General features: G+C 43.9%; 1 protein-coding gene across 1 annotated transcript; it reads right to left on the bottom strand.

Annotated features, from left to right (window-relative positions):
• Positions 1 to 23,095: 23,095 nt before the first annotated feature.
• On the bottom strand, positions 23,096 to 24,070 carry LOC100284396 (Grx_C8 - glutaredoxin subgroup III). Its single transcript, NM_001157291.2, has one exon. The coding sequence runs from the start codon at positions 23,917 to 23,919 to the stop codon at positions 23,506 to 23,508; it is 414 nt and encodes a 137-aa protein (NP_001150763.1). The 5' UTR covers positions 23,920 to 24,070; the 3' UTR covers positions 23,096 to 23,505.
• Between the last annotated feature and the right edge of the window lie 1,110 nt (positions 24,071 to 25,180).

The raw sequence follows: 25,180 nt of genomic DNA on the forward strand, positions 1-25,180 counted from the left end.
GTCGATAGGAAGAGTACATCGGGGACGTGCCACTTTTTAGGAAGGTCCCTGGTGTCGTGGAACTCTAAGAAACAAACTTCCGTTGCCCTATCCACCGCTGAGGCCGAGTATGTTGCCGCAGGACAGTGTTGCGCGCAGCTACTTTGGATGAGGCAAACCCTCCGGAACTTTGGCTACAATCTGAGCAAAGTCCCACTCCTATGTGACAATGAGAGTGCTATCCGCATGGCGGAAAATCCTGTTGAGCACAGCCGCACAAAGCACATAGACATCCGGCATCACTTTTTGAGAGACCACCAGCAAAAGGGAGATATCGAAGTGTTTCATGTTAGCACCGAGAACCAGCTAGCCGATATCTTTACCAAGCCTCTAGATGAGAAGACCTTTTGCAGGTTGCGTAGTGAGCTAAATGTCTTAGATTCGCGGAACCTGGATTGATTTGTAGCATACATGTGTTTATGCCTTTGATCATATTCCTTATGCATTTTTGTTGCTTAATAATGGTGCTCAAGTTGTACAAACACTCCCTGGACCTCACAAGTCAGTTGCAAAGTGATGCACATGTTTAGGGGGAGATGTGTTACAACTTGACCCTTTGAGACTAACCCTGTGCTTGAGTTTGATGCTTTAGTCTCAAAGAAGGATTGAAAGGGAAAAGGTGGACTTGGACCATGAAAGACTTCCACTGCACTCCAATGAGAGGGTAACTTATTCCAAGTTCATCTCATGTACTCTTATTGCCTATTTGCTCTTAATTGAAGATTTTGGTGAGGCAATGGGGTTAAAGGGCCAAGATTGATCCCGTTTTGGTGCTTGATGCCAAAGGGGGAGAAAATAAAGGCCAAAGCAATAAATGGATCAGCTACCACTTGAGAAACTTTGAAAACAGTAGGATAGAGCTTTTGGTTTGTCAAAACTCTTGCATTGTCTCTTTTGTCAAAAGTTGGCCTCTTGTGGGGAGAAGTGGTGATTATGGGAAAAAGGGGGAGTTTTTGGAATCTTGAATCAATTTTCTTTGGAAAACCTCTCTTTGTGTCTCTACAAGTGGATTTGACTTAGAGATAGGATTTTGAGGTTGATTTGCAAAAACAAACCAAGTGGTGGCAAAGGATGATCCATATATGCCAAATTGAATCAAAATAAAATTGAGTTTTTATTTGAAGTGATATTGCACTTGTTCTAGTTGCTTTATGTTATGTTGGCATAAATCACCAAAAAGGGGGAGATTGAAAGGGAAATGTGCCTTTGGGCCATTTCTAAGTGTTTTGGTGATTTAGTGTCCAACACAAGTGCCTAAGTGAAAAAAAAGGTGGACAAAGTACAAATCAAGAATCAAGGTATGTTTCTCAGACTTAGTACATTGTTTTATGGACTAATGTATTGTGTCTAAGTGCTGGAAACAGGAAAAATCCATTTGGAAATGTCTTGGCTCGAGCAGCCAAGAATCTGCTGAGTCCGGTGGTGCACCTGACAGTGTCCGGTGCGCCAGGCTGGCTCGAGCGAACTGGCCGCTCTCGGGAATTTACCGGCGACGTACGGCTATAATTCACCGGACTGTCCGGTGTGCACCGGACTGTCCGGTGAGCCAACGGTCGGCCGGGCCAACGGTCGGCCGCGCGATCTGCGCGTGACACGTGGCCGAGCCAACGGCTAGAAGGGGGCACCGGACTGTCCGGTGTGCACCGGACATGTCCGGTGCGCCAACGGCTCTCTGGCGGGCAACGGTCGGCTGCGCCATTTTAGGAAGGAGATCGGGCACCGGACAGTGTCCGGTGTGCACCGGACTGTCCGGTGCGCCCGATGACAGAAGGCAAGATCAGCCTTCCAGAATTGCTCTCAACGGCTCCTAGCTGCCTTGGGGCTATAAAAGGGACCCCTAGGCGCATGGAGGAGGACACCAAGCAACCTTAGAGCATTCCTGATCATCCACACTCAGTCTTTGCGCATCTGTTTGTCATTCTCAGTGATTCGAGCTCCGTTCTAGTGAGAACTTTGAGATTGTCTTTTGAGCTCGATTCTTGGTCGTGTGTGTGCGCATTTTGCTGTGGATTTGTGTGTGTTGCTTCCCTCCCTTACTCCGTGCTTCTTTGTGAACTTTAAGTGTAAGGGCGAGAGACTCCAATTTGTGGAGATTCCTCGCAAGTGGGATAAAGATAAGCAAAGCAAAACACCGTGGTATTCAAGTGGGTCTTTGGACCGCTTGAGAGGGGTTGATTGCAACCCTCGTCCGTTGGGACGCCACAACGTGGAGTAGGCAAGCGTTGGTCTTGGCCGAACCACGGGATAACCACCGTGTCATCTCTGTGATTGATCTTTGTTGGTTATTGTATTTTGTTGAGGATTCCTATCTAGCCACTTGGCAACTATTGTGCTAACAATTAACCAAGTTTTGTGGCTTAAGTTTTCAAGTTTCACAGGATCACCTATTCACCCCCCCCCTTCTAGGTGCTCTCAGTCATCTTGGTGTACCTGGGATTCTCATGAATAAGGTTTACAATATGAGGATCAATAACAGTAAATGACCCAAGCATTAGTTGAGCGATGTCATGACCCGTCCATCTTGTGCTCCCATAGCTTCGAATCTTGTTCACTAGTGTCTTGAGCCTGTTGTAGGTATCGGTTGGCTCCTCTCCCTGTTTCATTGCGAACCTTCCCAGTTCTCCTTCCACCAGTTCCATCTTTGTGATCATGATGGCGTCGTTACCCTCATGAGATATTTTGAGGGTATCCCATATTTGCTTGGCATTGTCCAAGCCACTGACTTTATTGTACTCATCCCTGTATAGAGATGCTAACAACAGAGTAGTAGCCTAGGCATTCTTATGAATTTGCTCGTTAATGAAAACAGGATTATCACTACTATCAAAATTCATGTCATTTCCACTATTTCCCAAATGCAAGGATGGAGAGAGAATAAATGACACTGCATTTTATGGCTCCAAAAAGAGTAATCATCTCCATCAAAGTGGAGGGTTTTCCCAGTGGAATAGACAGTAAATGAGCATTTGAATTATACGACATGCGAGAATAATCAAATGAATAATTCTGATTAACCGTTTTCTTTTTCGTGGACGAGTCATCGTCGTCGTCCCTTTGTGAAGAGGAGGAGGAGTCACTGTCATAGTAGATGATCTTCTTAATGCGCCTCTTCTTCTTCCCATCCTTTTGGCTCATCAACATAGAGGGTCTCCTTCTCCTTTTCTTGTCGTTGATCACGATCCCCTTTTCCTTAGGATCCATCTCTTCGGTCGGTTAGTCCCTTGACAAAGAGAATAGCTCTGATACCAATTGAGAGCACCTCAAGGGGGGTGAATAGGTGATCCTGTAAAAAACAGCTCAACAATGTGACACCCTAGTGTCACCTAGGGTTTCTTCCTTGAGCTAACCCAAACTATTATCACATGTAATCCAAATGAAGGGATAAACCTCAAAGATGAGAACAAAGATTTATAATGAGTCTTCTCAAACTCTTCTTAATCTTGTCATGAATCTTAAGGAAGGAAAAATCTCAAACCCTAATTAATCCTAAGTGAACCAATTAAGCATAAAGGGTAATTGGGAGAAGATCTTGGGTGAAGAATACAAATTTTGGTAAAAACCAAATTACAAAGTTTTAGTTCACCAAATAAACAACAAATCATAGTAAAAAAGTTTGGCCATTTGGTTTTTCCAAAATCCCCAAATCAGCCCTTGGACCAAGGTCATATGGGGAAATTTAGAATTCTGAATTCTGAATTTCAGAACCCTTTTTCAAGATCAAATGTGTTCTCTATTTTTCAAAACTCAAAACCAAGAAGTCCAAATATCAAAGTAGTGCCAAATTTTCTTGAACACGCTCTGGAAAAATTTGAACTCAAACCAAATTCATTTGGCACGGTTTTGGCACCGTTTGACCTTGGGACCAGGCAATCTGACACTGGCACCTTGGTGACGCTACAACTCTCTGTCCCTAGCCTAAAACCGCGCGACATCCATACACAAAAGACAAAGCATTGTCAGGGGAACAAATCCTTCACAGCGATCTCGCCCAAATTCGTGAAGATTTGCACCCAATCAGCGTTAGAACTCGGGCAGAAGCAACGGTTCCACGTGTTTGACCGTGGCTGACACCCCCGGTTCACGCCCGTTCGCGCACCCGCGCTCCCCAGTGCACGCTCGCGCGCGCTCGCCGGTCCACGACTGCCCGTGCACCGCGCCGTGCCTATAAAGCAGCCTCGAGCCTCGGCCATACCTCCCCGCGCGCTCACAAGTCCTGCCCGAGCTAAAGATCACCGGAATTCGCCCCGAGCACGTCGCGCCACCGCCCGCCAAGCTTTTCGAGCCTCGGCCACCGTGGCCAGCTCCCTCCAGTCACTTCCACGCCGCGCCAACCACTCGGTTAGCTTCACCATTAGCCCGTGAAGCTTTCTAAGTCCTCGGACCCGATAGAACTTCACCGGAGGCCCGAGATCGCCCTCGCCGGACTTCGGTCGCCCGCCACCGTGCGTGGACCGAGCATTCCTGTAAGCCATTTTCAAATTCCTTGCACCCACGTCTTCCCTAGCACCCAGTAGAGCTCTCTGACCCATTTGATTGAACTATCGTGCAGTGAGTAGACCGGATTCCTCGCCGCAGACGTGCATCTCTGCCTGCGCACGTGGATTGGCCGACTCCGACCATCCCCGACGGCGACCCGCACATCGCCGTGATCCTCGAGACCTCCCCTACGTCCTCGACCACCTCACCGGAGCAGCCTCACCGCCGGTAAGCCCCTCCGCCCTTTTCTCCACCGCGGGTACTGTTTAATTGGGGAAAGGACCGTGGGTTCGATTTCCAGAAACCCTAGGGGGTTTTCTGCAGAGCCGTAGACTCAAATGAATAGTGCCCCGGGGACCTGTCTGTAATTCCTTTAAGAACTTTCGCCAGGTACCCCAACGCAAAACTACTTTTCTTTAAACCATTTCTAATTAATCTTTTATTATTCAGCAGAAGGCTTAGCAAATTCATAACTTGAGAAATATTTAACCAAAAATTGTCAAACCAATTTTGCTGGATTCTAAATATTATGGACTATCAATTAAAAATACTGAACTTCATGCTTTTTGTTCTAAATTTTAGAGTTTGGAATTAAATACAAAAACTCACCAAACCCTATTTAATTAAAGAAAATTTGTTATGCTTCTGTTCTAGGCTTGAGAAAATTTGTAGATGTTCAAACCCTAACTAGACACTGTTTAAAAATACTAGACACCCCAGTATTGGAAGTTTAAGTATAGTTATTTAATAAAAGCCATTTTTGCCCAAAACTTAAGAAAATCAGAGAAGTATTAGAAAATAAGAAGCAATAAATGAAATTATTTTTCCTAGCCTACTTAAGTAACAGAGAATCTAGGAAAAATAAAGGGACCCCTAGTCCAGAACATAATCAAGGTGAAATGTTTTATTTAGCATTATTCCAACTAGAAAACAATTATTGGAATTATGAAAACAAATCCAAAATTGTTAATAAATATCCAGTGGACTTATAACTACTAGAACCCCACTACAAAAATGATAACCACCCCAGCCCATCATTTTAAGTAGGGTAAACAAATAAAACTTGATATTAGGTCCTATTCCAAATAAATCATGAGCAACCCAAAAATAATGCAAAAATGGGCAAATAAAATTATACCAAATCAATGATGAGATAAGCCACCAGAGAAAAATGCAAAACCCAATTGAAGGCTGCAAATTAATACCATTGCCAATACTTCATGAAAAAGGCCATTTAATCCAAATAACTCCTACCACCTTTCCCTTAAGCAAAAAGATGCCAAACTTCAGAATGATTGCTCTTGCACAAAGAAGAATCTAGGAAAAATCAGAAATTTGTTGTTTGATATTTTTCAAATATAGTGGTAGTTGAAAGCACCCCCTTTGGCTAGAAACATTGGAAAATCATAATAAAATAACTATTAAGCATTAATGGCTAAACATTTGTGCAAAGTCGTGTTATAACATCTAGAAGCCAGAAAAAATATGTCTTAAGGAATAACCCTCTGTTAAAAAAGAGCCATAGTTCAAAACACCCCTCCTATCCTAATATTTGATAATTTTATCCAGAAAGAACTACTTACATTTTAAACCCCAAATTTTAAGATCGAGAATTATACACCAGTAAGAAGCCAGTGTATTTTTTCCAGAATTTTTAGAAATTTATTAATATAACTTATAGTTCAAACCCACCCTAAAAGCATAAAGGAAATAAGAAGAAGAAAGGAAAATAATAAACCTCGCTCCAATAAGTTCAACTAGAAATCTTATTAACTTCTCACTAAGACATTAAAAGGAAATCAGTGGAACACTAAAATAGACTTACCACTTAATTTAACTAAGCTTGACCCTAAATTGCTAAATGTACCACAAGAATCTGTTGTAGCAAGATTAAACTCTACATGATTTAAGTAGATTAGTCACCATCAAAGTTTAATTGCTAAATTATATATCATATCATGCATATATCTTACTCATTGCATTCATTAGATTGCAATCTCGCTGACAGAGAGTACGTGCTCATCCCTGAGCAAGGAGTTGTCCACGAGGAAGACCAGGAGCAAGCTCCCGAGACTGCCACTGAGGATCTCCCCGCAGCCCCAGCTATTGAAGGCAAGCCCCGGTTTTATGCATAACCGTATTTATATATGCTACTTTACTACACTTAATGTTTGTAGGCTTGTAATGTGCACTTAAGTGTAGGAATTGCTTGAAACCTGTAGTTGCATGAACTTAGGATTCCTTTTTGAGATAAATACTAGTATGCTAGGTCGAGTAGCTGCTTGCTAAACAGGATCTCGGTAGAAGTCGAGTGATTTTTCTAGCACTCGCGCGAGGTCAGGAATTGATTGTATTCATCTTGATAATGGGATCTATGATGGTCTATGGACTTGGATCCAGGGAGGATGCCTTGTCTATGAGACGGGAAAAGAATTAAGGATTAATGTGTGGATACCTGAGTCAAGCGTTTGAACGTACTAAGCACATGTCGGGAAATATGGTAACCGGTAAACCTAGTACCTGAGTGAAGCCGGGTGCGGACTTTATCCCTCACTCGTCCTGAGACTGGGTCTCCCATGCTAGCTATGGTGGGTACAAGTGCGGTCACTGCACGGTGGCAGCCGGGGTCAGTGGAGCATTGTATGCCAAGGCGGTGAGCCCTGGCCGCGAACGGGGAATCGATGGGGACGGTTGACATGTGTGGGGACGGAGTGCCCTGACATGTCGTGTGTTTAGGTTTACCTTGCAAGGATGAAAACTCGATTCAAATCGTCTGCTTCTCGCATCTAATGAGACTGCTTGACCCCTTGTACTACATTGAGTAAGAAGTGAAATGAGGTTTACATGAGATAACTTGTTGATTGTACTAAATGCTTGTTACCATGTATGCTTAGAAGGAGCCAACTTAGCTAATCCAATGAGGCTAGAAATTGAAAAGCTAAAACTTGATTTTAGATACAGCTAGTGCTCTTGGTAAACCAAACCCCTCAGCCAAACAGCTGCATGGTCTAGAGGTAGAGGAGTAGTTTCCTCACACCGGGTAAGTCTAGCTGAGTATTAGTATACTCAGCCTTGCTTGTGGCATAATTTTGCAGGTACGCTTCAGGACATGGTTGATAGTGTGATTTGGCCTACTACCCTGCCACCGGGTTGGACGGTCGAGTGGGATGCTGCTCCAGCAGGAGAGGAGCAAGAGGAGTAGTGGGCTAGGCCTTGCCCGATTCCTCGCTACTGACGATATCGATTATCCACTACATTTTGTTTTGTGAACTTTTATTCATTACTTGAAAAACTCCGATCTATGTAATAATTCAGTACTTAAATTTGAGGTTTTCCTGTTTTATTGTATTTCTTCTATGACTCACCTTCGTGTGAGATTGTGGTATTTGATCCTGGTTAAGTGGCTTTATCAGACTAGATCTGAGGGACTGACGGGTTATTCCGATTTAAGTGTGTTACGGCCCCTAAGGCGTGAGTTAGGCACTTAAGCTGGAATAATTCGGGCGGTTCTGCCACAGCTGGCATCGAAGCAAATATCACCACAGAGAAGGACAATAAACCATGAATACCAATTTTTGAAATCTAAAACTTGCTTAGAAACTGATAAGAATCGTCAGGACTAGAACACTAGACCTAGGACGAAAGGCCTTAGGGATAGTGGGAGAAATAGGTGGCTAAGTAAGTAGGCCCTGTGGGCCAGTATTTAGATTTTTAAAAGGATGCCCTAGGAGCACCCTTCATTTCGGAGAGGAGCCGTTATTTTTTTCAGCATGCATGCATTATAAAATTTGAAGGATTAAGAATTAGAGAAGTAAAAATTCGAGCTAACCTGCTTCTTTTCAAACCATCTAGGCTCTTTATTTTTATTCCTTCCACCATAATCTTTACATCTGATACCCTTCCACAGATTAATTCACCCACCCCCGCCAGCGGAGGAGACACTCCTTTTAGCTCTAACTTCCTCTCTCACGATGGCTTTCCTTCCATCTTGTGGGAAGTGCTTAACTCCACCGGTTACCCTACGCCCCCTTTGTACACGGTGTAGTTGTATGAGGAGCATCGGGTACCTCGTTGCCGAGTCTGGCTGACTTTAGAGGCTCATCCCCTTCAGCAGGGTTGGCGTTCTCTTGACTCCGAGACGATTGGATTCAGGGAAGATGACACCACTGAAGCAGCAACCATGAAGACTCTGACGACTTTCTATGGCTACCATCCCCTGGAGATGGTAATGCACCCCTTGGGACTTTTCCCTGCTGAGAAGAAGGATGACCCCATGTGGTGTAACCGTGTGAGACACGTGAAGGATGTGTGGGCAATGTATCCTGACTTGGTTGGGAGGGTTACTGTTCAGTGCATGAGTGCGTTGTATGCCTCCAGACCCTTCAGAGCGACGCTATGGCACATCTTGCTAACATCGCTCAAACCACCAAGGTCACCCTTGACAGCCGAGAAGATTTTGTGGTCGACTTGTCCTTCGAGTTGGTGGAGAAGGATCTACAGGTGGAAAGGTTGAGCCAGCGCATTACCACCTTGGAGCAGCAGGTGGAGATCCGAGACAACACTATTGATGTCTTGGAGAACTAGCTCCATGATGTGCAGTGGGAACTCGAAGAAGCTAATGACCACTTGGACATGCACCACTTGGAGATCGAGGCCAATGAAGCTGGAAGCGAGGGAGAAGAGGCCCCCGAGGAGTTAGGACCAGCCCCTGGTGCCAATGAGACTACCTCTGCGATGCCCCCTTCACCCGCATCCAGCGTCGCTTCCATCGCTTAGGGTTGACGAGTCATTTTGACGTCTTAGAGGATAGAAACCTACGCGAGCTTAGTTACTAGCAGATTTTGGACTAGGCTTACGGGTACTTTCCCCTAATTGATGTAACCCTTGAGGACTTTTGAGATCTGTGGGATGTTGTAACCATGTTATCTTCATTTCGAACTTAATGTTATGATTATGGCATTTTTCTTTCCATATAAGATGATAGCATGTCGTTCGAAATTGTGAGTTGGGATAATAGTGGTGACAATCTCTGTTTTCAGATGGCAGCTAGGCAGCGTCGCGGGCATAACGAGCAGGTTCCCCCATCACCTCCTCCAGCTCCCACAGTGCAGTAGCTGATGGCCTAGCAGAATGAGATTCTACGACAGCTCTTGCAGCGCCAGCCCCACCCCCAGCAGCATGGTGGAGGCTAGCATCAGCGACCTCCGGCAGCGGCAACCTACCAGGAGTTCCTGAGCACGCAGCCACCCTTGTTCACCAAGGCAGAGGATCCGTTGGACGCCGACGTGTGGCTTCGCGTCGTTGAGTCCAAGTTTCCCCTCCTCATGGGAGACTGCCCTGATGATGCCAAGGCTTGCTTCGCCGCGCAACAGCTTCATGGCCCTGCTCGGACATGGTGGGACCACTTCTGTGCTATGCTACCCGCTGATCGCGAAGTGTCTTGGGAGGAATTCAAGACTGCTTTCAGAGGGCACCACATCCGAGCTGGAATTCTTGATCGCAAGTTGAATGAATTTCTGGCACTCAATCAAGGAACCCGCACGGTCTTGCAGTATGCTCAGGCCTTCAACGACCTATGCCAGTATGCAGGTTACCATGTTGATTCTGATGAGAAGAAGAGAGACCGCTTCCGCAGGGGTCTCAACACCAAGCTGCGGGAACGTCTCAACACTGTCCGTGCTGATAGCTTCAATGAGTTGGTCAACCTGGCCATCTCCCAGGAGGACTGTATTGTAGCTCACCTGGTAGAGAAGAAGAGGAAGGCACCAATGGCAGCACCATCCGCTCAGGCCCAGAGGTTCAGGATTGTTTCTCACAATCAGAGCACGGGATTTCAGCAGCAGACAGGCAGATGGGTGATTAGGCCACCTCAGCATCAGCAGCCGGCACCCAACCGCTTTCCAGCTCCCGCCCCAAGGAACAATCAGCCTCCACAGCAGCAACAGTTCCGCGAGGGCAATGGGAACAAGTGCTTCACTTGTGGCAATGTGGGCGACTATGCCAAGAACTGTCCCAGAAATCAGCAGAGGCAGATGCCAGCACCAAGTCAAGACAAGGGGAGGAAGCAGAAGGTGCAAGTCAGACAAGGGAAACTCAACTTCACTACTCTGGAGGAGTTACCTGAGGGAGCCCCCATCATGACTGGTACCTTTTCAGTTTTTAATCAACCTGATTTAATTCTGTTTGATTCTGGTGCATCTCATAGTTTCATTAGCCAGAAGTTCAGTGCTAAATTCCAATTGCCCTTTTGTCATGCAAAAGGGTCATTTATGATAGCCACTCCTGGGGGTAAAATTGTAACCAACCAATTAATCCGAAGTGTGCCTATTCAACTGCGAAGCCACCTCATCAAAACCACCCTTCTTGTTTTGGGTTTGGAAAGTGTGGATATTATTCTGGGCACTAATTGGATGACCCTGCACCAAGTAGTGCTTGATGTAGCCAGTTGCATCATGGAAGTCAATTCCCCATTCTGTGGGAGTTTCACCTTAATTCTGCCAAGTCAAGGTTCTACTCAGTCATGTGCTTTCTCTATGACGGAGTTAGCTCTGAAGAAGATTCCAGTGGTCGGTGAGTATGCAGATGTCTTTCGTGATGAATTGCCAGGAATGCCACCAGATCTGGACACTGAATTTGCCATCGAGTTGCAACCGGGAACGACACCCATTTCCAAGAGGCCTTACCGGATGCCACCCGCTGAGTTGGCAAAATTGAAGAAGCAATTGCAAGAGTTGCTGGACAAGGGATTTATTCACCCAAGTACTTCACCTTGGGGATGTCTAGCCTTGTTTGTGAAGAAGAAGGATGAAAGCTTGAGGTTGTGTATAGATTACCGCCCTCTTAATGCAGTGACTATCAAGAACAAGTATCCTTTGCCTCGTATTGATGTTCTTTTTGATCAGTTGGTCGGAGCCAAAGTGTTTTCCAAGATAGACCTTCGCTCCGGCTATCATCAGATCAAGATACGGGCAAGTGATATTCCGAAGACGGCTTTCTCAACCAGATATGGGCTATATGAATTCTTGGTGATGTCTTTCGGGCTAACGAATGCACCAGCATATTTCATGTATCTGATGAATTCTGTTTTCATGCCTGAATTGGACAAATTCGTAGTGGTTTTCATCGATGACATTTTGGTGTACTCAAAGAACGAAGAAGAACATGTCGGCATTTGCATGTAGTGCTTCAACGTCTACGAGAGCACCACCTTTATGCCAAGTTGTCAAAATGTGATTTTTGGCTAAAGGAGATCAAATTCTTGGGTCACACTATCTCTCAGGCAGGTATAGTTGTTGATCCTGATAAAGTGCGGGAGGTGATGAACTGGAAGCCACCCACGACTGTCCGTCAGATTCGGAGTTTTCTAGGATTAGCTGGTTATTACCGAAGATTCATTCCGGATTTCTCTCGAATTGCGAAGCCCATAACTGGGCTGTTGAAGAAAGAAGCCAAGTTTGTTTGGGGTCAGAAATGCGAAGATGCCTTCCATGCATTGAGGCAACATCTGACCATAGCACCAGTGTTAGCACAACCCGACAACAGCAAGCCATTTGATGTGTACTGTGATGCCTCTGGCACTGGACTAGGTTGTGTCTTGATGCAAGACAACCGAGTCATTGCTTATGCATCAAGAGCACTCAGGCCTCATGAGCCAAATTATCCTACTCATGACCTAGAGTTAGCAGCGGTGGTTCATGCATTAAAAATGTGGAGACACTATTTGATGGGAACCCACTGCAGCATCTTCACTGATCATAAGAGCCTTAAGTATATCTTTACTCAGGCTGATCTTAACATGAGGCAGAAAAGATGGCTAGAGCTGATCAAGGATTATGACCTGGAGGTACATTATCACCCAGGGAAGGCCAATGTGGTGGCAGATGCCTTGAGTCAGAAATTGCAATGTAACTGTGTTATGATGGATTCTCGTATTGACACCTTGTGTGATGAGTTGAGCAAGATGAAAATTGAAGTAATTCCTTCTGGTGCTTTGTCTCACATTTCTGTTGAGCTAGCTTTGCAAGACCAGATCATAATGGCCCAGCTTAGTGACAAGGGAGTGCAGATTATCAAGGAGAATCTCCATCAGAAGACCGAGAAGTATAAATGTTTCCGCAAAGATGGAAAGGGTATATTGTGGTTTGAAAGCAGATTGGTGGTTCCTAAAAATAAAGATCTCAAGAAGAAAATCTTGGATGAGGCCCATCTCTCCAAATTGTCCATGCATCCAAGGAGCACCAAAATGTACCATGATCTGAAGGCCTTGTATTGGTGGACCAGAATGAAGAGGGAGATAGCCCGATATGTATTGAAATGTGACACCTGTCAGAGGATAAAGGCAAGCCACTTGAAATCAGCTGGAGCTTTGCAGCCCCTGTCTATACCTTTGTGGAAATGGGATGACATCAGCATGGATTTCATCGTGGGTCTGCCCAACACCTCTCGTCATCATGATTCGATTTGGGTTATTATGGACCGACTGATGAAAGTGGCACATTTTCTCCCTATGCGCAGCACTGATAAGGCTCAAAAGTATGCAGAGTTGTACATTGACCGGATCGTGTGTTTGCACGGATTGCCCAGGACCATTGTTTCTGACCGAGGAGCCCCGTTTGTTGCCAGATTTTGGGAACAACTGCAAGAGTCTTTGGGAACCAAGCTAAGCAGAAGTTCAGCTTACCACCCACAGACTGATGGTCAGACCGAGAGGGTAAATCAAATTCTTGAAGATATGCTGAGAGCTTGTGCAATCAATTGTGGCAAGAACTGGGATAAGAACCTCTCCTTGGCAGAGTTTGCTTATAACAACAGTTATCAATCCAACCTAAGGATGGCACCCTTTGAAGCTCTCTATGGGAGAAGATCCAGAACACCCCTCAATTGGTCTCAGCCTGGAGAAAGAGAAGTTTTCGGACCTGACTTAGTGACTGAAGCTGAAAGGAAGATCAAACTAATCAGGAAGAATCTAGAAGCTGCTCAGGCCAGGCAAAAGAGTTACCATGATAAGAGAAGGAAACCTCTCCAGTTCGAGGTGGGAGATTTCATTTATCTAAAAGTATCACCCACCAAGGGAGTGCAGAGGTTTGGGATCAAAGGCAAGTTAGCCCCTCGCTACATTGGACCTTATGAGATCATAGAGGCATGTGGACCCGTGGCATACAAGTTGAAGTTACCTCCAAAAATGTCTGCCATCCACAGTGTGTTCCATGTATCTCAACTGAAGAAGTGTGTTCGATTGCCGACTAAGATCATAGAGGAACCAGAATTGGGGATAGAGCCAGATCTATCGTACCAAGAGTACCCTTCCAAGATTCTAGATTGCAAAGAAAGATCAACTCGGGCAAAATCGATCAAGATGTATAAGATCCAATGGAGTAATCACTCAGAGGAAGAGGCTACTTGGGAGACTAAAGAATTTTTGTGTTCCAACTTTCCTGATTATCTGCCTAAGGAAATTGGTACGTATTCATGCCCAACCCCTCCTCCTGCCCTTCGAATCTAAATTTCAGTAATATAATCTTAAATTGGGAAGAATAATTTATAAAACAAAATTCAAAAGGACTTCCTTCTGAAGTTGCAAAGAGAATGACATTCGAAGAGCAGTTTGCCTTAATAAAGAAAGCATCTGCTTCGAGTAAATCTCACCCTTTGCTTCACCCCGGTAGGACTCCGACCTGAATCTCGGGATGAGATTCCTTTAAGGGGGGGAGGCTGTGACACCCCAGTGTCACCTAGGGTTTCTTCCTTGAGCTAACCCAAACTATTATCACATGTAAACCTGATGAAGGGATAAACCTCAAAGACGAGAACAAAGATTTATAATGAGTCTTCTCAAACTCTCCTTAATCTTGTCATGAATCTTAAGGAAGGAAAAATCTCAAACCCTAATTAATCCTAAGGGAACCAATTAAGCATAAAGGGTAATTGGGAGAAGATCTTGGGGGAAGAATACAAATTTTGGTAAAAACCAAATTACAAAGTTTTAGTTCACCAAATAACCAACAAATCATAGTAAGAAAGTTTGGCCATTTAGTTTTTCCAAAATCCCCAAATCAGCCCTTGGACCAAGGTCCTATGGGGAAATTCTGAATTCTGAATTTCAGAACCCTTTTTCAAGGTCAAATGTGTTCTCTATTTTTCAAAACTCAAAACTAAGAAGTCCAAATATCAAAGTAGTGCCAAATTTCCTTGAACACGCTCTGGAAAAATTTGAACTCAAACCAAATTCATTTGGCATGGTTTTGGCACCGTTTGACCTCAGGACCAGGCAATCTGACACTGGCACCTTGGTGACGCTACAACTATTTGTACCTAGCCTAAAACCACGCGACATCCATACATAAAAGACAAAGCACTGTCAGGGGAACAAATCCTTCACAACGATCTTGCCCAAATTCGCGAAGATTTGCGCCCAATCGGCGTTAGAACTCGGGTAGAATCAACGGTTCCATGTGTTCGACTGTGGCTGACACCCCCGGTTCACGCCCGTTCGCGCACCCGCGCTCCCCAGTGCACGCCCGTGCGCACTTGCCGGTCCACGGCTGCCCATGCACCACGCCGTGCCTATAAAGCAACCCCGAGCCTCGGCCATACCTCCCCGCGCACTCACAAGTCCTGCCCGAGCCAAAGATCACCAGAATTTGCCCCGAGCTCGCCGTGCCACCGCCCGCCAAGCTTTCCGAGCCTCGGCCACCGTGGCCAGCTCCCTCCAGTCGCTTCCAAGCCGCGCCAACCACTTTGTTAGCTTCACCATTAGCCCGTGAAGCTTTCCAAGTCCTCGGACCCGACAGAACTTCACCGGAGGCCCGAGATCGCCCTCGCCGGACTTCGGTCACCCGCCTCCGCGCGTGGACCGAGCATTCTAGTAAGCCATTTTCAAATTCCTTGCACCCATGTCTTCCCTAGCACCCAGTAGAGCTCTCTGACCCGTTTGATTGAACTATCGCGCCGTGAGTAGGCCGGATTCCTCGCCGCCGACGAGCATCTCCTCCTGCGCACGTGGACCGGCCGACTCCGACCATCCCCGACGGAGACCCGCACATCGCCGTGATCCTCGAGACCTCCCCTACGTCCTCGACCACCTCACCGGAGCAGCCTCGCCGCCGGTAAGCCCCTCCGCCCTTTTCTCCGCCGTGGGTACTGTTTAATTAGGGAAAGGACCGTGGGTTCGATTTCCAGAAACCCTAGGGGGTTTTCTGCAGAGCTGTAGACTCCAATGAATAGTGCCCCAGGGAACTGTCTGTAATTCCTTTAAGAACTTTCGCCAGGGACCCCAGCGCAAAACTGCTTTTCTTTAAACCATTTCTAATTAATCTTTTATTATTCAGCAGAAGACTTAGGAAATTCATAACTTAAGAAATATTTAACCAAAATTTGTCAAACCAATTTTGCTGGATTCTAAATATTATGGACTATCAATTAAAAATACTGAACCCATGCTTTCTGTTCTAAATTTTAGAGTTTGGAATTAAATACAGAAACTGACCAAACCCTATTTAATTAAAGAAAATTTGTTATGCTTCTGTGCTAGGCTTGACAAAATTTGCAGATGTTCAAACCCCAATTAGACACTGTTTAAAAATACTAGACACCCTAGTATTGAAAGTTTAAGTATAGTTATTTAATAAAAGCCATTTTTGCCCAAAACTTAAGAAAATCAGAGAAGTATTAGAAAATAAGGAGCAATAAATGAAATTATTTTTCCTAGCCTACTTAAGTAACAGAGAATCTAGGAAAAATAAAGGGACCGCTAGTCCAGAACAGAATCAAGGTGAAATGATTTATTTAGCATTATTCCAACTAGAAAACAAGTATTGGAATTTTGAAAACAAATACAAAATTGTTAATAAAAATCCAGTGGACTTATAACCACTAGAACCCCACTACAAAAATGATAACCACCCCAGCCCATCATTTTAAGTAGGGTAAACAAATAAAACTTGATATTGGGTTCTATTTCAAATAAATCATGAGCAACCCAAAAATAATGCAAAAATGGGCGAATAAAATTATACCAAATCAATGATGAGATAAGCCACCAGAGAAAAATGCAAAATCCAATTGAAGGCTGCAAATTAATACCATTGCCAATACTTCATGAAAAAGTCCATTTAATCCAAATAATTTCTACCACCATTCCTTTAAGCAAAAAGATGCCAAACTTCAGAATGATTGCTCTTGCACAAAGAAGAAGCTAGGAAAAATCAGAAATTTGTTGTTTGATATTTTTCAAATATAGTGGTAGTAGAAAGCACCCCCTTTGGCTAAAAACTTTGGAAAATCATAATAAAATAACTATTAAGCATTAATGGCTAAATATTTGTGCAAAGTCGTGTTATAACATCTAGATGCCAGCAAAAATATGTCTTAAGGAATAACCCTCTGTTAAAGAGGAGTCATAGTTCAAAACACCCCTCCTACCCTAATATTTGATAATTTTATCCAGAAAGAACTACTTACTTTTTAAATCCCAAATTTTGAGACAGAGAATTATACACCAATAATAAGCCACTATATTTTTTCAGAATTTTTGGAAATTTATTAATATAACTTGTAGTTTAAACCCACCCTAAAAGCATAAAGGAAATAAGAAGAAGAAAGGAAAATAATAAACCTCACTCCAATAAGTTCAACTAGAAATCTTATTAAGTTCTCACTAAGACATTAAAAGGAAATCAACGGAACACCAAAATAGACTTACCACTTAATTTAACTAAGCTTGACCCTAAATTGCTAAATGTACCACAAGAATCTGTTGTAGCAAGATTAAACTCTACCTGATTTAATTAGATTAGTCACCATCATAGTTTAATTGCTAAATTACATATCATATCATGCATATATCTTACTCATTGCATTCATTAGATTGCAATCTCGCTGACAGAGAGTATGTGCTCATCCCCGAGCAAGGAGTGGTCCATGAGGAAGACCAGGAGCAAGCTCCCGAGACTGCCACTGAGGATCTCCCCGCAGCCCCAGCTATTGAAGGCAAGCCTCGGTTTTATGCATAACCGTATTTATATATGCTACTTTACTACACTTAATGTTTGTAGGCTTGTAATGTGTACTTAAGTGTAGGAATTGCTTGAAACCTGTAGTTGCATGTACTTAGGATTCCTTTTTGAGATGAATACTAGTATGCTAGGTCGAGTAGCTGCTTGCTAAACAGGATCTCGGTAGAAGTCGAGTGATTTTTCTAGCACTCGCGCGAGGTCAGGAATTGATTGTATTCATCTTGATAACGGGATCTATGATGATCTATGGACTTGGATCCAGGAAGGATGCCTTGTCTACGAGACGGGAAAAGAATTAAGGATTAATGTGTGGATACCTGAGTCAAGCGTTTGAACGTACTAAGCACATGTCGGGAAATATGGTAACCGGTAAACCTAGTACCTGAGTGAAGCTGGGCGCGGACTTTATCTCTCACTCGTCCTGAGACTGGGTCTCTCATGCTAGCTATGGTGGGTACAAGTGTGGTCACTGCACGGCGGCAGCCGGGGTCAGTGGAGCATTGTATGCCAAGGCGGTGAGCCCTGGCCGCGAACGGGGAATCGATGGGGACGGTTGACATGTGTGGGGACGGAGTGCCCTGACATGTCGTGTGTTTAGGTTTATCTTGCAAGGATAAAAACTCGATTCGAATCGTCTGCTTCTCGCAGCTAATGAGACTGCTTGACCCCTTGTACTACATTGAGTAAGAAGTGAAATGAGGTTTACATGAGATAACTTGTTGATTGTACTAAATGCTTGTTACCATTTATGCTTAGAAGGATCCAACTTAGCTAATCTAATGAGGCTAGAAATTGAAAAGCTAAAACTTGATTTTAGATACAGCTAGTGCTCTTGGCAAACCAAACCCCTCAGCCAAACAGCTGCATGGTCTAGAGGTAGAGGAGTAGTTTCCTCACACCGGGTAAGTCTAGCTCAATATTAGTATACTCAGCCTTGCTTGTGGCATAATTTTGTAGGTACGCTTCAGGACATGGTTGATAGTGTGACTTGGCCTACTACCCTGCCACCGGGTTGGACGGTCGAGTGAGATGCTACTCCAGTAGGAGAGGAGCAAGAGGAGTAGTGGGCTAGGCCTTGCCCGATTCCTCGCTACCGACGATATCGATTATCCACTACATTTTGTTTTGTGAACTTTTATTCGCTACTTGAAAAACTCCGATCTATGTAATAATTCAGTACTTAAATTTGAGGTTTTCCTGTTTTGTTGTATTTCTTCTATGACTCACCTTTGTGTGAGAGTGTGGTATTTGATCCTGGTTAAGTGGCTTTATCAGACTAGATCTGAGGGACTGACGGGTTATTCCGATTTAAGTGTGTTACGGCCCTTGAGGCGTGACTTAGGCAGTTAAGCTGGAATAATTCGGGCGGTTCTGCCACAAACAAAAAAACTTGGACTAATATTGGATTAGTAAATGTTAAAGCCATGTTCAAATGAGGAGTACAAGCGGAGTACACTTCTTCACTTAATTGCTCTTCACAAGGTGAGTATTAAACTTAGAGCAATTATGCAAGTGAAGTGAGTGGAGATAGAGAGAGAATCACACTGGAGTAATGACACATGGCACAACGATTTTATGTTGTGGTTTGGTCAAGTAGTATACTTGCCTACTCCATGTTGCGGCGTCCTAATGAACGAGGGTTGCACTCAACACCTTTTCAAGTGATCCAAAGATCAACTTGAATACCACGGTTCTCTTTATCTTAATAATATCCCGTTATGAGGAATCTCCACACTTTGGAGTCTCTCACACCTTACACAAATGATCTCAAGTAAACACAAGAGTAAGGGGGAATAGCAACACACACAAGAGCGAGAGTTGCAGCAACAACACGCACACAAGAGAAGAACAAGCACATGAAACAACACAGCGGAGTTACAGCTTAGAAAAGTGCTCGAATCTCTATCATGATGAACCAAACGCGTGAATGCGAAGTCTCGGCGTCTTAGGATGTTCAATGGAGGTTTGGTGTTCTGCTCCATGCGCCTAGGGGTCCCTTTTATAGCCCCAAGGCAGCTAGGAGCCGTTGGAGCTCCATTTGGAAGGCCATTGTTGCCTTCTGTCCGTGGACGCACCGGACAATCCGGTGCACCAACGAACAGTGAATAATGTGCGATTTCCTTCCTTTTCTGGCAAAGCTGACCGTTGCAGCCCCGAGCCCCGTGGCACACTGGACATTCCAGTGCAACCTGATGGCCATTGGTGAAGTCCACGTGTCACCCGTTGATCGCGCGGCCGACCGTTGGAGTCGGCGTAGCTGCGACACCGAACAGTCCAGTGCACTCCGGATAGTTCGGTGAATTATAGCCGCGCCTCCTCCAACTTTTTCCGAGAGCAGCTAGTTCGCCGTGCGTGCCAGCTTGAGCACCGGACATTGTCCAGTGCACACCGGACGATTCAGTGCACCGCAGGCTGGTGCAAGTTTGGCTGGGCATAGCCAAACTTCTCCAATCCAATTTCTTTTTATTTGACAAGGTTCCTAGCACTTATTAGAACATGTTAGTACCAAAATCAATTTAGTAAGGCTAGAATCATACCTTGCATTTCCTATTTGCATCTATTTGACACTTAGCACAAAACAATATGTGTTGAGCATCTAATCACTAAAACATTTATAGAAATGGCCCAAGGGCACATTTCCCTTTCACTATGCACAAGGTTGTGATGAAAATTTGTAATGACATATATGACGAAGTGCTTAGGGATAATTGAGAGCTTGTACTGAAGGAAACTCTTTTGTGTATATTCTTTATGTAATATAAGAGCTTCGTTTTATTATTTTACCTTTGTGATGCGTGAAACCGAAAACTTACGCATTTTGAGCCGAAGGTGAAAAACACATTCCCTTTTTTATCATGTATATATTTATATTCATAGGAATTATACAGCGAATCATGACAAAAGAATAACATAACAAAACATTTGTGGCAATTAACTCAGCTTTTCCTTCTTTTATCATGAATGATTACAAGGAAATCACCTTCAACTTTACAAAGAAGAGTTCGAAGGTGATGGAAAACACCTTCAAAGGCGAAGAAATTTCAGGACACTTTGTCAAACAATGTGTCCCTAATGCATGACATTGTTTCTCTGTTTATAGTAGTGAGGTACAACTTCATATGAAATTACAAACATGCACATGAACCGTATTTACATGATCTATGACATGTGTGAGGGAAAACCCGTCTTTTCCTATGACCGTCGTGCTGGTCAGGCTTTTAGATTCTTCTCTTCCTTGTCAGCTTCGTGCATCGATGCCACAAAGCCAAAGCATCTTCGTCCGACTTCATTCGTCTGCCAGCCCTTCAAAAGGTAAAGTTTCTGGGCTTCGCTCCCATTTTACATGCCAGCTTGGACGAAGGTTAACTTTATCATTTTTTGGGTAGTACCTGAAACATATTTTAGTGTCTAATATAATAGTTCAAAGACCTTTAGCAATAGAGGTCCCAAATATGTCATATTTTTCAGGAGATAAAAATTATTGGAGCATTAAAGAACTATTTAAACGTGAGGCATGAATTAAAGAGCAATTTTGAGATAAAGTGAGGCACCACATTATGCCATGTCGTTCATCGTGTCCAAACACAATCCATCTAGTCACGTTATGCCATGTCGTTCATCGTGTCCAAATTTAAGGCACGACATAGGCTGGCCATTCAAGCCGCGTCAGTTTGGCCTATTTTTTCGTGTTGGTTCGTGCTTCAGGCTCTTATTTTTGGGCCGTGTCTCTCGATGGCCCCAAATGGTCTGATCTAAACTTTTAGGTCTACCGGTGGATCCTTGATCTTCCTAATTCTCTGTATGATAGCTTTGGAAAGAGAGAAATGCATACAAGGACCGTCGATATTTGGTCCCGGATCCGGATCAAGAAAGAGGCGTGAGAACATAAAATGGTGTCGTTTATCCTAAAAAGACTAAGGCAAAAACCATTGATGGGGTTATTTCTGGTGCTGCGTGGTGCCGTTGCTTGTTTTACGTGCAGGTATACTTGTGGATACATTTTTACTAATAACCTTTCTTATCTATTACTACGACATCCAAAGGCAAGGTAGAGTTTGTAGCAGTCCGGTTAAATCACATAAAAATACATAATTAGAGGGTGTTTGTTTTTAGGGACTAATGTTTAGAGAGTGTTCGAATGCACTAGAGCTGATAGTTAGTTGGCTAAAAAATTGTTAATGAATTAGCTATCTAACTATTAACTAATTTACTAAAAATAGCTAATAGTTGAAATATTAGCTAGGGTGGTTGGATGTCTCTACCTAATTTTAGCCACTAACTATTAGCTCTAGTACGCATTCAAACACCCCTTAGTCTCTTTATTTATTCTATTTTTAGTTTCTAAATTGCTAAATATTAAAAACTAAAATAGAGTTTTAATTTCCATATTTAGCAATTTAGAGATTAAAATAAAATAAAATAGAAAGACTAAAAATTAGTCCATAGTCTATGTGTTCTTCAAAAGCTTTGAGACGTAGAACTTTACCGGGGGAAGAAGGGTAACGTACGTTATTACTTTTTCTAAACAAATCACAAATGCAGATCGAGGATCATCTGCCATGAGAGAGGTTGCTCTCTGCTAGCTAGCTATCCAGTGCAAGCATTGGAGGAAGAAGCAAATTAAAAGCACAGAGAGGAGACACAGGCGAAGCACACAGTGAAAAGCTATCTCGAACAAAGCATAAAGATGGCGCACACGCGATGCTAGCCGTCTCATGCAAAAAAGACGAGCGTGCATGCATGCTGCCTGCCTGCCGGTCGCGAAAAGGAGCTCTGAGCGAGCACCGACTAACGATCGATCGAGGACGACGCGCGAGAGCGGCAGCAATGCATTGCCACCATCCAGTTGCAGCAATTAGATAATAATCCTGTGTCAATATGCATGCATGCATCAGCTGGCTCGTTTCTTTGACATCTTTTTAAACAAAATCACGTACGTAGTAAACAGCGTACACTAATCTGGTCGATCCATGCGTTTACATTACATATGTACTGAAGAATAACGAACAGCATGTGTGCATGCATGTGCTCTCTTCCTTTCATCCAAGTAGATGGGTATGTAGAAAGGTTGTTGATATATCGATATTAGCACTTTTCACCTTTTAGATTAGCGTATATATATATATATATATATATATATATATATATATATATATATATATATATATATATATATATATATATATATATATATATATATATATATATATATATATATATATATATATATATATAAACGTAACGAGTAATTGAAAGAGATGCATGTCGAGTGGCAATTTAATACTCCATCCCTAAACCCTTAGACAAGTTTGATCCGCTCATCTTATTTAAAAATTTGTAAAAAAAATAAAAATTTCACAGTTATACTTAGTATATTATTCGCGAAACAGTATCATAGTAAATCTTAATAATAATTATTAGTTTTTTAATAAGACGAGTCGTTCAAACTTGTGATAAAAAAGTCAAACGAATTATATAATTTAGAACGGATGGAGTAAATTCGGATTCCGTTCTTGGCAACTGTCACACAACTCGTTTGTCCAGTGCACGCACGCATGGCTCTGATATGAAAACACAAAGACGAGGGGCCGGAACCCCAAGCCAAACTGATTAATAAGATGCATGGAAGAGAAGAACACTAAACCGATCGATCTCTTCTAGCACCGACCAAACCTAGCTAGCAGTAGCAGTAGCAGTGCACACACACTCGTACATACGCGCGTGGGCATGCAAGCACGATCTAACTAGCTAGCTCCCACACACAAGACGGAGGCAGCATCAGTAAAAAGAATCACCGACCTCTCTCTCTCACACCCACTAACACACACACAAACACACAAGCGCACGCACTCTATGATTAATAACTCACTACTTTGGGTGTATTAATTAATAAGTAACCTGCCTTACTATCAGCTAGCCCCCCGATCGAACAGCTGCAACGGCGGCAATGGCTAGTAGCTAGCGGCCGGCGATGAGATCACAGCCAGAGCGCGCCGGCGTCCTTGAGCAGCGGCACGAGGGTGCCGTTGATGTGCGCGGCCATGACGCGGTCCATGGCGCCGACCAGCCTGCCGCCGATGAACACGACGGGCACGACCGGCGCGCCCGCCGCCGAGGCTCCGGAGGCGCCGAGGAGGCAGGCCAGGGCGCGCTCCAGCTCGCGGCCCCGCGGGTCGTGGTCCAGCTCGTGCACCGTCGGGTGCACGCCCATGCCGCAGAAGAGGCGCTTCACGGCGTGGCACATGCAGCAGGTGCTCACGCTGAACACCACCACCGCGCTCTCCGACGCCAGCCGCTCCACGCGCTCCGCCGCCGTCTCCACGGCCGACGACGGTGCCACCACCGGCATGTACGACCACGCCTGCTCCGCCGCCGCCGCGCCGTACTGCATTGTCGGGGTCTCTACCTTGATGCCTATGCTACTGCTGAGTGCTGATGATGATCGAAGGGCTGCAGGTTAAGCGGAAGGGTGTGTGAGGTTTGCGAGCCCAAGGTCTAGCTAGTGCAATGCGTCGTGTTGCTTGAGGGCTGGGCTGGCAAGCGAGAAGTGAGACGAGCTGCGCGTATATATAGAGGAGCGGGGTCGGTCAGGGGCGTTCTGGTAGTTTTGTGGGCGCAAGTAGCTTTAAAGCTGAACTCAACTTGTTTACTCTAAAAATAATCCTCCCATCTCGGCCCGTCGCTTGTATGGGCTAGGTGTACTTTGGTTACTCTGAGGGCTGATCTGGTGATTAATAGGGTGTTTGGTTCGAGGAATGAGCTAGTCCATTATCTTCTCACTTCTCACTTTTTTGTTTGGTTTGTAGAATGGAATGAGTTGATCCATCACTATCTCATTCCTCATAGATAGTTAGTTAGTAGTAATATGAGGAATGAGATAATCTCACCAAATTTGAGGAATGGACCTATGACGCACCACCTCATTTTGGATTGAGTGATTCCTCAAACCAAACACCCCCTAAAGATCCCGAGAGAATTCATAGAGAGGAAATCGTTTTTTATTCAAAATTGAATTATAAGGGATTTCTCCCCATAGATCCCCTTGGAATCCTTAACCACCAAATCAGCCCTGAGTTCTCTGATCCTATCCTGCTAGTGGTATAAAGAGTAGGAGTACATGGTTATTAAAAATTCTTTTACGAAGCATTTGGATCCCTTCATTTTAGAGAAATTGGAATTTACTTAATAAAGTACCTTATTTATTTTAGAATTTAACATTCCACCACTTTCCAAAGTTTAGATATAAGCCTATCTCAAATTCATGGGATGGGGAATAGGAAATTATTTTCTGCATTAGTACAATTTGTTCTACTCTGTAACTTACATGATACTCTTTGTCGCACTCCTCCATAGTAAAAATATAGCACATAAATATCTCCGACATCTTGCTGATAATAATATATAAATATATTTTACATAAAACCGAGTTAGCTTAATTGATATATGTCTAAATTAATATTATTAGAATGGAATTCAATTTTAATGATCCAAACGGGGCGTTAAGTAAATTAGTCAGATACTCGTACATTGCACTAGGTAGACGTTATTTTAATAAACAAAAAAATATGTGTGTTCTATTGGTTAGTGGGTGTGAATGTGAAGCCAACATCTAAGGTCTGAACCCCGCTTATGTATAATTTTACTTTATTTTT

The sequence above is a fragment of the Zea mays genome, chromosome 2 (assembly GCF_902167145.1).
Source record: "Zea mays cultivar B73 chromosome 2, Zm-B73-REFERENCE-NAM-5.0, whole genome shotgun sequence".
Lineage (NCBI taxonomy): Eukaryota > Viridiplantae > Streptophyta > Magnoliopsida > Poales > Poaceae > Zea > Zea mays.

Bases quoted from the DNA above. Each gene is read 5' to 3' on its own strand.
- LOC100284396 (NM_001157291.2), bottom strand. From the start codon at position 23,919: ATGCAGTACGGCGCGGCGGCGGCGGAGCAGGCGTGGTCGTACATGCCG.